The following is a 14,211-nucleotide window of genomic DNA, read 5'->3' on the forward strand; positions in this document are numbered from 1 at the left end:
GGATGGTGCTGAATCAGCAGGTGGGGCCATACTATCCAGACAGACTGGATCTATGGATGGTGCAGAGTCAGCAGGTGACCATACTGTCCTGGGTCTATGGATGGTGCCGAGTCAGCAGGTGACCATACTGTCCGGACAGACTGGGTCTATGTATGGTGCAGAGTAAGCAGGTGACCATACTGTCCGGACAGACTGGATCTATGGATGGTGCCAAGTAAGCAGGTGACCATACTGTCCGGACAGTCTGGATCTATGGATGGTGCTGAATCAGCAGGTGGGGCCATACTGTCCGGACAGACTGGGTCTATGGATGGTGCCGAGTCAGCAGGTGGCCATACTGTCCGGACAGACTGGGTCTATGGATGGTGCAGAGTAAGCAGGTGACCATACTGTCCGGACAGTCTGGATCTATGGATGGTGCTGAATCAGCAGGTGGGGCCATACTGTCCGGACAGACTGGGTCTATGGATGGTGCCGAGTCAGCAGGTGGCCATACTGTCCGGACAGACTGGGTCTATGGATGGTGCAGAGTAAGCAGGTGACCATACTGTCCGGACAGTCTGGATCTATGGATGGTGCTGAATCAGCAGGTGGGGCCATACTGTCCGGACAGACTGGGTCTATGGATGGTGCCGAGTCAGCAGGTGGGGCCATACTGTCCGGACAGACTGGGTCTATGGATGGTGCCGAGTCAGCAGGTGGCTACTCTGTGGCTGGGCCTGCTGACTCGGGGCTTTTGACAGTTCTTTTCTGCTCCCCATGGCTCAGTATCTAGCCTAGTCAGTGCTAACAAACTCATTGACTATTTATACACTGACACTAACTGACACTAACTGCAATTGCAAGAGCCACAGATATGGGATATTAACCTCTAATTGGCATTGTAACCCGTGTGTGTCCCCTTGTGTGTCTGTACCAAGGCCAAACATTCCAGAGGGCGGAGACTTCTGACCCGGGGGGCGGAGACTTCTGACCCGGGGGGCGGAGACTTCTGACCCGGGGGCGGAGACTTCTGATCTGGGGGGCGGAGACTTCTGATCTGGGGGGCGGAGACTTCTGATCTGGGGGGCGGAGACTTCTGATCTGGGGGGCGGAGACTTCTGATCTGGGGGGCGGAGACTACTGATCTGGGGGGCGGAGACTTCTGATCTGGACCATTTGGGGGATTTCTGTCATTAGGATTTAAAAAAGAGCCAAACAACTATGTGATAATAAATGGCTTCATATGATCATCATCCTTCAATAAAACAGTTTTTTTTTTGTCACGACTCGTCATATTTTCAATATCAATGACAAAAATGTCTCCATTTCTGCCAGCGGGTGCAAACGTTTGATCACATCTGTACAATAGCTTGGCTGGATGATAGAGAGGCATTGCTGAAAAGCACAGAAGGAACTGAGGCGACGGTGAATTTTCTACCTGAGCTCCCCCATCACCTCCTCAGGACTGGTGCCTTTGATGATGAACACCTCCTTCATCTCATCCTGCAGCATGTTACAGGAGTAGCCGATGTTCTCAGCCGTCTCTGGAAAACAGAAGGTACAGCTTACAGAGGGAACCCCAAAGATATGACATCACCGCAGCAAAGATGTGACATCACCCCAGCAAAGATATGACATCACCGCAGCAAAGATGTGACATCACCGCAGCAAAGATATGACATCACCCCAGCAAAGATATGACATCACCGCAGCAAAGATGTGACATCACCCCAGCAAAGATGTGACATCACCCCAGCAAAGATATGACATCACCGCAGCAAAGATATGACATCACCTCAGCAAAGATATGACATCGCCCCAGCAAAGATGTGACATCACCGCAGCAAAGATGTGACATCACCGCAGCAAAGATGTGACATCACCCCAGCAAAGATATGACATCACCGCAGCAAAGATATGACATCACCGCAGCAAAGATGTGATATCGCCCCAGCAAAGATATGACATCACTGCAGCAAAGATATGACATCACCGCAGCAAAGATATGACATCGCCTCAGCAAAGATATGACATCGCCCCAGCAAAGATATGACATCACCGCAGCAAAGATATGACATCACTGCAGCAAAGATATGACATCACCCCAGCAAAGATATGACATCGCCCCAGCAAAGATATGACATCACCGCAGCAAAGATATGACATCACCCCAGCAAAGATATGACATCACCGCAGCAAAGATATGACGTCACCCCAGCATGACCGTACAGGGAAGGGGAGGACAGGCACAGCACAGTCTACAGGACATGTTGGAATTTTTCAGCTGGACCCCCATTGTTCCCCACGCATTATCCTTTACGTAGCATTACCCAGAGCAAACGAGCATGCGCAATTTTTTTTTTTTGCAAAATCAGTTTTCATTTTGAGCCCTACATGCAGAGGAACATTTTTTTTTTTGTCTGTGTGAATTCCGCACCACATCAGAATCGCACCCCATTCATGCGAACCGCCGCTGGTGTGTATGTTAACAACACCCCGAAATCGGTCCGCAAAACGTGGTGCAATGAGAGGAATCGGATCACATAGGTGTGCATACCCAAAAAAGGTACGGCTCCAATCGCACCGCACACAAATCGCATGTGATCTGCCCAGGAGTGCGGTTCCTGTGTGAATAGCCATGCGATCCGATTCTAGTGCCGACCCAAGAAAGGGTCCTGTATGTTTTTTGTACGAGTGCGGTGCGATTAGAGTCATACATAATGTAGGTCTCCGATCGCACCGCACACAAATCGCATGTGATCTGCCCAGGAGTGCGGTTCCTGTGTGACTCACATGTGATATACCGCACCGCACGTATGTGAACCCGGGCTAAAAAAAAGTGTAAAAATGCATCAAAAACGCAATGCAGAAATGGCTCAGCCTAGCCTTAGGGACCGGTCCCAGAAGCGCCTCTCACCTTGCTTGTCCCCTGTGAGGACCCAGATCTTGATGTCGGCCTTGGTCAGGGTCTCGATGGTATGGGGGACCCCATCCTGGAGTTTGTCTTCTATGGCAGAGGCTCCAATTAACTACACAGGAGAGAATGGAGGAGACAGCTATAGTTATATGGTGTGGCATTGTGAGTGGAACCCTTGTTGTCGGGTAATCGCATTAGGCTGTAATTCAAACAAACAAAATGACCGTTCAGTATGAATGCTGCATGTGCTGCCTTATTCAAGGACAGCCATTAGAGGGAGCTGCTACAATTTCACTGTGTGTGTCTCAATCCAGAGCACTGAGTGTCATTCCCGTCTGCTATCAGCAGGAGTCACTCCCGGCAGGTTTCCCTAAAACCAAGAGATAAAAGGGTGACAGGGGAGGGAACTCCAGCACACAGCCTGTGATTGACAGCCTCAGCTCTGCTCCGGTGTGAAAAAAGGGTGTGTCTCTTCCAGGAGTGGACTAACAATTCATGGGGCCTCCGGGTAATAGGGGATCATGGGGCCCCTGTATCCTCACCCACACCCAAAAAAGCCTATGAAAAAGCCAAGGAAAGGTACCAGGGGCATCTCATGGAGCCCCCTACTGACCCCGGGCCCTCTGGCAGTGCCCAAGTGCTCGAATGGTCAGTCCGCCCCTGGTCTCTTCCCTCCAATCAGCTCTGCGGAGTGGAACTTCAGCTCTCCGCCCCCTGCTTTGTGAATGTTCACACAAGCTGTATAAATTCTGAACTTTGAACAGATGTAGAGAAGAATGAGCTGCAGATAAACAGGTACAACTTATATCAGAGGATTTGTTTCATCGCTGTGTATCACCTGAGGCCAGTCACTTCACTGGGTATATGAAGGGGTTCACTAGCACTGTACATTCTAAACTGCTGCCTGGTAAATGTTACAATAAATTACAGAGTGCACTCATGGGCAGGTCTGTGACACCACTGTATTCCTTAGCTATAAAAAGAAAATGGTGTCACCCTAGGGCTGTCATCTCATCCTTTTAGTCCCCGGTCACACAGGATGCGAATTGGCATGCGATTTGCATGCCATGCAACTTGTAAATCTTGTGCCAAGTCGCATCCTATTGTCCGCAAGTACAGCGGTCATATCTGTGCGATTCTGACTTGGTCGGAGCCACACCCATTTCTAATAAGTACATGGACGACTTTTGGTGCGATTTCCATAGACATCTGTGTCAGATGTCTTGTAAGATTCACCTCAAATCGGCATCTCACCGGATTTTGAGATCGTGTAAGTCGCACAATTTCAAAGTCAGGTTTGGTGTGGCTGGGGTGTTAAAACTGAACACATATTAAAGTGTTACTAAACCCCGGACCCTGCATGCACTATATCCACTCTCCCCGGACCCTGCATTCACTATATCCACTCTCCCCGGACCCTGCATTCACTATATCCGCTCTCCCCGGACCCCGCATTCACTATATCCACTCTCCCCGGACCCCGCATTCACTATATCTGCTCTCCCCGGACCCCGCATTCATTATATCCGCTCTTCCCGGACCCCGCATTCACTATATCCCCTCTCCCCGGACCCCACATTCACTATATCCGCTCTCCCCAGACCCCGCATTCACTATATCCGCTCTCCCCAGACCCCGCATTCACTATATCCGCTCTCCCAGGACCCCGCATTCACTATATCCGCTCTCCCCAGACCCCGCATTCACTATATCCTCTCTCCCCGGACCCCGCATTCACTATATCCGCTCTCCCCGGACCCCGCATTCACTATATCCGGTCTCCCCGGACCCCGCATTCCCTATATCCGCTCTCCCCGGACCCCGCATTCACTATATCCGCTCTCCCTGGACCCCGCATTCACTATATCCTCTCTCCCCGGACCCCGCATTCACTATATCCGCTCTCCCCGGACCCCGCATTCACTATATCCGGTCTCCCCGGACCCCGCATTCCCTATATCCGCTCTCCCCGGACCCCGCATTCACTATATCCGCTCTCCCCTGACCCTGTATTCACTATATTTGGTCTCGCACAGTACACAGAACATGTAAATGCAATTATTTTAGTGAATATAAACTGTTTTCTCATCAGCAGTATATAGCAGTCTTGTGACTTCTATCAGTGTCCAGCAGAGCACATGTTAAAACTTGTAGGAGTTTTCTTTCTGCTCTAGGAGGATGCAGAACCCCTGACCTCTGTCTCGAAAAAATAGTGAAAATAATTTTTTTAATTTTTTCATTTTCCGAAAAATTATGACAAAAAAAATACAACTTCAAATAACTCGCCATTCCTCTTATGAAGTACGTCGGACTGTCTACTCTGCAAAAAGGGGTCATTTGGGGGATATCTGTACTGTCCTGACATTTGGGGGATATCTGTCCTGTCCTGACATTTGGGGGATATCTGTACTGTCCTGACATTTGGGGGATATCTGTCCTGTCCTGACATTTGGGGGATATCTGTACCGTCCTGACATTTGGGGGATATTTGTACCGTCCTGACATTTGGGGGGTATCTGTACTGTCCTGACATTTGGGGGATATCTGTACCGTCCTGACATTTGGGGGATATCTGTACCGTCCTGACATTTGGGGGATATCTGTACGGTCCTGACATTTGGGGGATATCTGTACCGTCCTGACATTTGGGGGATATTTGTACCGTCCTGACATTTGGGGGGTATCTGTACTGTCCTGACATTTGGGGGATATCTGTACCGTCCTGACATTTGGGGGATATCTGTACCGTCCTGACATTTGGGGGATATCTGTACGGTCCTGACATTTGGGGGATATCTGTACCGTACTGACGTTTGGGGGATATCTGTATCGTCCTGACATTTGGGGGATATCTGTATCGTCCTGACATTTGGGGGGATATCTGTACTGTCCTGACATTTGGGGGATATCTGTACCGTCCTGACGTTTGGGGGGTATCTGTACTGTCCTGACATTTGGGGGATATCTGTACTGTCCTGACGTTTGGGGGATATCTGTACTGTCCTGACGTTTGGGGGATATCTGTACTGTCCTGACGTTTGGGGGATATTTGTATCGTCCTGACATTTGGGGGGATATCTGTACTGTCCTGACATTTGGGGGATATCTGTACTGTTCTGACATTTGGGGGATATCTGTACTGTCCTGACATTTGGGGGGATATCTGTACTGTCCTGACATTTGAGGGATATCTGTACTGTCCTGACATTTGGGGGATATCTGTACTGTCCTGACATTTGGGGGATATCTGTACTGTTCTGACATTTGGGGGATATCTGTACTGTTCTGACATTTGGGGGATATCTGTACCGTCCTGACATTTGGGGGATATCTGTACTGTTCTGACATTCTTGGACCTCAAGAAATTAGATTGGCTGTCAGTACTTCAGGATTGATCAATATTCAGATCTATACCATAGTTTGTGAACTCTATAACTTTCCTACAAACTAAATAATACATCCTAATTTGGGTTATTTTCCCCAAAGACATGTAGCAGAATACATCTCGGCCTAAATTTATGAAGAACAATTATTTATTTGCAAACTTTTAAAACAGAAACAAAGAAAAACGTGTTTTTTTTTCAAACTTTTCGGTCTTTTTTTGTTAATTTAGCAAAAAATAAAAACCCCAGTGATGATTAAATACCACCAAAAGAAAGCTCTAGTTGTGTGAAGAAAATGATAAAATTTTAGTTTGGGTACAATGTTGTATGACCGCGCAATTGTCATTCAAAGTGTGAGAGCACTGAAACCTGAAAAATGGCCTGGGCAGGAAGGTGTAAAATTGCCCCGTATTGAAATGGTTAAAGGAATGAGGTGGCAACCCTGGGATGTCACCCTCCTGGCTGTCTGGAAACATTTTTCCTGGAAGAAACATTCCTGCAAGCTGACCGAAATGTCACCATATGTTTTCCAATAGATTCATTCCTGTATCATCAGCTCCATCTAGTGGACAAAATGCAGTACAGTTTTCTCAAACACCCCAATGAGAAATTATACAGCATTTTGTCCACTAGATGGAGCTGATGATACAAGAATGAATCTATTGGAAAACATATGGTGACATTTCGGCCAGCTTGCAGGAATGTTTCTGACATTTGTGCACCTAATGATCTACAAGCAGGCCCCTTAGCGATTAGGTTCACACCGATGTGGTGCGGAATTCATAGCGTTTTCTGTGCGAACTCCGCACCGCATCACAATCGCACCCCGTTACTGCAAACTGCTGCTGGTGTGTATGTTAACAACACCCCGAAATTGATCCGCAAAACACGGTGCGATGTACAGAATCGGATCGCATAGGTGTGAATACCCGTGTGATCCGATTCTAGTGCGGACCCAAAAAAGGGTCCTGCACCTTTTTGGTGCGGATGCGGTGCGATTTGAGCCATACATAATGTACGGCTCCGATCGCACCACACAGAATTCGCATGTGATTTGTACAGGGATGCGGTGCGGTTCCTGTGCGAATCACATGTGATGTACCGCACTGCATTCATGTGAACCCGGGCTGAAGGCATTATTCATCACAAGAATGTCTTATGTTTTACAATTTATTTCCTGTGATGAGGCAGGAACACCAGTAAGAAGCTGTGATGGAGGAATGGTTCCTGTTGATTAACCACTGGCCCTCCGCCCTATAGTAGAAATACTGCTACAGGGCAGCAGGGCTGCGCAAAATCACGTGTGTGTGTGTGTATGTATATATATATATATATATATATATATATATATATACACGTGATTTGCATTTCTGGGTAGAGGTCTGCTATTGGCGGCTAGAAATGTCAATCACCGGGTCCCGTCTAGCACTCAGTGATCATCGCGGAACACAATCCAGAATATCCGTGGGAAATCCGTACCAAGACAGAATGAAGTAAACCAGTCAAAGCCATACTGAGTTAAATGAGCCCCAGAAAAGTCATCTATATCTCCGGGAAGTGGTGGCACCAGGGGCAGACTGACAACTCATGGGGCCCCCGGGCAATAGGGGATCATAGGGCCCCCGTGTCCTCGCCCACACCCAAAAAAGCCTATGAAAAAGCCAATGAAACGTACCAGGAGCATCTCATGGGGCCCCCTACTGACCCAGGGCCCTCGGGCAGTGCCCGAGTGTTTGAATGGTCAGTCCGCCCCTGGGTGGCACACTACAACATAGTGGATGGATAAAGATTGATGTGAACCTTCAGGTCCCTCTCGATCTCTTCATACAACTTTGACAGCTTCTCCTCGCGGTTGTCCAGGGATGTGCTGGCCTCGTGGTGCCGTTTCTTCCAGCCTGCAAAGTAGGTCTTATCCAAATCTTTGTATGCCAGGGCCAGAGTACGTAGGCCCTCGCCGGCAAACTCCTGTGATGGGGGAAGGATTAGAGAAGGACAAACAGTCAGACATAATTTGATACATTAGACATTTTTGATGAGTGATTCGATGGTCCTCATTAAAAGAAAAGCCTGATATTTCAGATCAGGGGCGGACTGACAACTCATGGGGCCCCTGGGCAATAGGGGATCATGGGGCCCCTGTGTCCTTGCCCAAACTCAAAAAAGCCTATGAAAAAGGTACCAGGAGCATCTCATGGGCCCCCTACTGACCCCGGGCAGTGCCCGAGTTTCCAAATGGTCAGTCCGCCCCTGTTTCAGATATATATTATATGGTCAAAGTTTGTAGACCCCTGACCATCACACCTATATAGGCTCGTTGGCCACAACCATGGCCACTATTATGGAGTTGGACCCACCTTTGTGATTATACCAGCCTCTAATTTTCTAGGAAGGCTTTCTCCAATATTGATGAGGTCAGGTACTGATGTTGGATGAGAAGACCTGCCTCACAACTGGCATTCCAATTCATTCAAAAGGTGTTATGTAGGATCAAGGTCAGGGCTCTGTGCAGTTCATTTAGGTTCCACCATACCAAACCCATCAGACCATGTCTTTTTGGCATGGGCTTTGCGTATGTCATGGGAGCCCCTCATAATTGGCACATCAAGTGTACAAATTTAAGAACTCTCACAGGGATGGTGGGAGACACCCTTAATTTATACAGCAGGTGTACAGACCCAGGAACTCAGCTCAGGGATGATGGTAACCACTTATAATGGGCACAGCAGTTGTTCAAACTTTGAAACTCAGCTAATTGAATGGGTAAAGCAGATGTGCACTACCCTCGTGAAGGACACTGAATTTGTTTTGAGTCCCCCTAAGCTCTGCATAGCCAGGCAACACATTTTCCACACTTCAGAGCAGGGGCGGACTGACCATTTGGAAACTCGGGCACTGCCCGAGGGCCCGGGGTCAGTAAGGGGCCCCATGAGATGCCCCTGGTACCTTTTTCATAGGCTTTTTTGAGTTTGGGCAAGGACACAGGGGCCCCATGATCCCCTATTGCCCGGGGGCCCCATGAGTTGTCAGTCCGCCCCTGCTTCAGAGTCAGTAAACAGTCTTTGAGCTGGTTTTTGTTTTTATTAAGGGGTAACAACTTTGATGGGGTCTAGAGGTATATGGGATGCCCAAGGAACTGCAAACTTGACGACAAACTTCTTAGCAACCTGTACACTGTATAAAATGTAGATACGCAAAATAGCACTGCCTCTTAAAGGAGCTCTAAAATCCCCTTGGTGTATCTCCTCAGACCCTAGATGATTCCTCCTCTTCATCCAGCTGCACTGAGGGTATCCCTGGGCAAGGGATTCTAAGATGAAGCAATTAAGCAGTCCAGGATGAGAACTACTTGGGTCTTACTCCTGGCTTCCCTCTCCCTTTATCTGGGCCAGGGGTTGTAGAAGTGCTCACGCTGTCTTGTCCTGTTAGCTTGGTGGGTTGAAGCTGCTTTCAGGCCTTTCGCTGGGCTGACCCCTTCTCAACTGGCAGGTTGTCCTTCCTAGGAGATGCTGGGACAGTGGAGATCCTTCTGTCCAGCAACCAGCCTGTAGGTAGGCTCTCCTTCCTGGGGCCCCCTCACTCCAGCCTTCTCTCAGTCCATCTTCCACCCGACACCCTACTGCACAGGCTCTGCCACATTTAAGGGTTGTCTTTGGTCACCATGCCCAATTGGCCAAGGTCCCTCAACCATGCAGATCTGGGTCTCCTCCACCCCTCTTCCAGAATATTCTCTAAGTTTCTGGAATGGTGAGAGGGCTCCAGAATCCCTGACCTGTACAGCCTACAAGCCTGTCCTAAGGTGACCTCAATACCTCACTCCCAAGCTGACTCATCCCAGGCCGCTACCCAGCCTCTATCTAACAAAAATCCTATCTAGCTAGCCTAGAGGGCGTTACATGCAGACAATTCAATGCAGATATGGCGGGACCCCCTCATAATGGGCACAGCAGGTGCGCAAACCTAGGAACTTAGTACAGGGGTGGTGGGAACCCATCAAAATGGGCACAGCAGGTGTTCAGAATCGAGAATTCAAGACAAGGATCTTGGAAACCCCTCGTATTGGGCACAGCAGGTGTGCAGACCTGGGAAATTAACACAAGGATATTGAAAACCCCTCCTAATGGGCACAGCAGGTGTGCAAACCTAGGAACTTAGCACAGGGGTGTTGGGAACCCATCAAAGTGGGCACAGCAGGTGTGCAGAATCGAGAATTCAAGACAAGGATCTTGGAAACCCCTCATAATGGGCACAAAAGGTGTGCAGACCTGGGGACTGAACACAAGGACATTGAAAACCCCTCATAATGGGCACAGCAGGAGTGCAGACCCAGAAACCTAGTACAGAGACCTCGCCAAGGGAGTCCTGGAGAGATAGAGGAAAGTGTCCAGGGTTTAACTCCCCAGCATTTACCAAAACATTGAAAAATACGTTTGTGGACACGAGTTGTAGAACTTACATTCAGATGATCGGTGGTCACCTCCTTCAAGTCTGCACTTGAGCGGTCAAGAAGTTCGTAGACGATGGTGTCGGCCCCTTTGCAGTAAAGGGTCAGACGCCCCTCTGGGCTTCGCACTGCCAGAAGGAAAAAAAAGATACGACAATATAAGAATAAACTATAACAGAATAGCCTACACACACGGTCAATGATGGAAAGAGAACATTCAGAACAATCAGAAGATCCCACCATAAATATACTGATTTTACATTTTTGGGGTTTTTTTAGGAATCTTCTGGAAGAAGAACATTCAGAACAATCAGAAGATCCCACCATAAATATACTTATTTTACATTTTGGGTTTTTTTTTAGGAATCTTCTAGAAGAAGAACATTCAGAACAATCAGAAGATCCCACCATAAATATACTTATTTTACGTTTTTGTTTTTTTTTTAGGAATCTTCTGGAGGAAGAACATTCAGAACAATCAGAAGATCCCACCATAAATATACTTATTTTACATTTTTGGTGTTTTTTTTAGGAATCTTCTGGAAGAAGAAGCTCTACCCACCAAGTTGTAGACCTTTAGAAGACACAATAAATGCCACCGTGTTGCTCAAGTATTTCCTTGATACAACTGGCCATTTCAATGTGATTCAATGCAACTATGGACACACCCAGTCAAAGAGAATGCAATTGTAAACAGACACAATTGCTGAAATCTATTGCCGGCCATAGATGGGTCAAAAATTGGCCGATTTTTCGGCTGATAAAAAAAAAAAAAAAAAAAAGAATCGGCCGATTTTTGCACCGTTAGTGGTTAATTGGTCGGCTGTTTTTCAGGGTTTTTGCACATTTTTTTTTTTATCGGTCATGTTGGAAAGTTCGCAGCAGATTTTGACGATGATGGTGATGATAAGCTCGGACGATCGTTTTACCGATAAAAAATCTGCGCATGAGCCGTGACCTGGAAGAAGAGGAAGAAGAGGAGGAAGAGGAAGAAGAGGAAGAAGAGGAGGAAGAGGCAGAAGAGGAAGAAGAGGAAGAAGAGGAGGAGGAAGAGGAGGAAGAAGAGGAAGAGGAGGAGGAGGAAGAGGAAGAAGAAGGAAGAGGAGGAGGAGCAGGAAGAGGAAGAAGAAGAAGAGGAGGAAAAAGAAGAGGAGGAAGAGGAGGAAGAAGAGGAGGAAGAGGAGGAGGAGGAAGAGGAAGAAGAAGAAGAAATTTTATTCTGCTAAAGTGAATCGATCATAGAAATGGGAGACACCTGAATCCTTCCTACGAACTGGAAGTCCAGTCCACTATTATATATTATAGGAAGTCTTGCGGTTGCAACAATGTATCCAAATAAAACCATCTGTATCCAAATAATGTATTTGTATTGCTGTTACATTGTATGGTGTGCTCCCCTGTCTCTGTCTAAAGCCGGCCATAGACGGGTCGAAAATCGGCTGATTTTTTTAACGTTGCTGGTAACGTCGGCCGATCGAATGACCGATTTTTCGTTTTTTGTTTTTTTTTAAATCAGCCCATGTTCAACCCATCTATGGCCTGCTTAATTTTAGGCTTTAGTACAATGAAAGAAAAAAAAAAGCATTTATATAAATATTATAAAATTAGACTTGGTTTTAGTACTGTATAAAATTCTCCTGTGCTTTGCCTCACCTACTCAGAACATTAGATGTCATTTCTGAGGCCATGCCAATTACAATGCTCACCAATCACAGACATCCTTTTGCGCTCATTGTTGAAGTCCAAGATAGCCAGCAAGTCGTACACTTTGGTCGTCTCCATCTCTACCACGGTGATGGTCTCTGGTGTCCGGGAGCGAAACACAAAGCCAAAGTTCCTGGCGGCGGTCACCAGAGCACCCTCATCCGGAGACTGGGCCTGGTACACCAGTTCACCTGGGGGAGGACAAAGAGAAGGTACGAAGTGTCAGTGGGCGCTCTGTTACATCCGAAAACAGCGGAGGTCAACGTATGAGGAACAGGGGGGACAAGGGCCCAACAGGGGGGACAAGGGCCCAACATAAGACTCAACATATGCACTGCTGGAGAAGACTGTCAGAGACTATACAGGTCAGAGACTGGAGACATGTCACAAGAGATTGCTAGAAATCACAGCCTAACAAATCAATGCTACCACCAGGTGGCGGACTGACCGTTTAGCTACTCGGGCACTGCCCAAGGGCCCAGAGTCAGCAGGGGGCCCCATGAGATGCCCCTGGTACCTTTCATAGGCTTTTTTGGGTGTGGATTGAGTGTGGGGACACAGACGCCCCATGATTTCCTATTGTCCGGGGGGGGTCCCATGAGTTGTCAGTCCGCCCCTGGCTACCACTACTGACTGGTGGGGTCCGAAGGTCACAGAACAAGTTCAAAAGCCATGCAGGATGGACATCAATACTAAAATAAAACATTTTCCACGACTTCCAATGTAGTTGCACAGAATCCAACCAGAGAGGAGGTTTGGGTTCATCAGAAATGTGGGTTTGAAATCGGCTCTCCTGCTAGATTCCGGCATAGCCTTGCTCATTAAAACTGTCCTGCTGCTGGCCAATTTTAAAATGCTTCATTATCTGTAGCCTCTTAATTCTCCTGGTGAAGCCTCAGCCTCTTCTTATTCTCTCTAGTACATTTCGGATGATTCTCCCTCATTAAAATATCCAGCTGCTGGACAATTTTACACTGTTCTGCTACCTGCAGGCTCCTAATTCTTGTAGTAAACCCCCTGCTGCATTATTTTTCTCTGGTACATTTTGGCCAATTCTCCCTCGTTAAAAATGTGCTGCTGAAAATAAATTTTACACTGCTGGTTTATCTGCAGCCTCCTCTACTGCTGCATTGTTTTTCTCTAGTACATTTCGGCCAATTCTCCCTCATTTTCGCACCGTTAGTGGGTTAAAAACATCTGTATCCGAAATGGATACATTGTTGCAACCGCAATACTTTTTCATGTCATTGCTCTCTGCAAGGGACAGAAATAATTAAATGCCGGCCGTAGACGGGACGAAAATCGGCCGATTTTTTTACCGTTGGTGGTAACGTCGGCCTATTGAATGACCGATTTTTTGTTTTAAAAAACGTCCGGTTTTCGCCCGTCTATGGCCTGCATTACTCCATATCTGTGCTCAGGAGCTGACCATCGCAGCCCATAGATTGCGTGACCTTCGGTCCATACCTGGCTTTTTCTCCTCAGACATCGCCGTGTGGCACAAAGCAAGCAGCCGGAAGAACTCATGAGTAGCCGGGTCCCCAATCTTTATCGACTCCACCAATCGATGATCGTGAAACGCAAACTTGGGGTCAGCCAGAGAGTTGTAGGAAAAATCCACCTTTTCTGTGTACTTGGGGAAAAAAAAAAGAAAATCTCTGTATGAATATCAGTCTCCTTCCTCTATGGAGGAGGTTATAGAGGTCTAACTTGCCTATATTTTGCCTTTCATGGTCCCCCATCCACATGAATCCACCAAATGAAACCTTTCCGTCTTAAAGCGG

At 47.5% G+C, this 14,211-nt stretch overlaps 1 protein-coding gene across 3 annotated transcripts in view; it reads right to left on the reverse strand.

Annotated features, from left to right (window-relative positions):
• LOC149445876 (phospholipid-transporting ATPase ID-like) overlaps positions 1 to 14,211 on the reverse strand; it is a 188,395-nt gene that overhangs the window by 20,618 nt on the left and 153,566 nt on the right. For all 3 annotated transcript variants that reach the window (XM_089653337.1, XM_089653338.1, XM_089653336.1), the window contains 6 exons: positions 13,895 to 14,060; positions 12,430 to 12,618; positions 10,736 to 10,851; positions 8,083 to 8,247; positions 2,900 to 3,011; positions 1,421 to 1,526 (listed from right to left, as the gene is read on the reverse strand). In XM_089653337.1, the coding sequence (XP_089509463.1) occupies positions 1,421 to 1,526; positions 2,900 to 3,011; positions 8,083 to 8,247; positions 10,736 to 10,851; positions 12,430 to 12,618; positions 13,895 to 14,060 (854 nt within the window). The remainder of the gene's footprint in view (positions 1 to 1,420; positions 1,527 to 2,899; positions 3,012 to 8,082; positions 8,248 to 10,735; positions 10,852 to 12,429; positions 12,619 to 13,894; positions 14,061 to 14,211) is intronic.

The sequence above is a fragment of the Staurois parvus genome, unplaced genomic scaffold, assembly GCF_062004578.1.
Source record: "Staurois parvus isolate SC_StPar_1 unplaced genomic scaffold, SC_StPar_1.0 ptg000706l, whole genome shotgun sequence".
NCBI lineage: Eukaryota > Metazoa > Chordata > Amphibia > Anura > Ranidae > Staurois > Staurois parvus.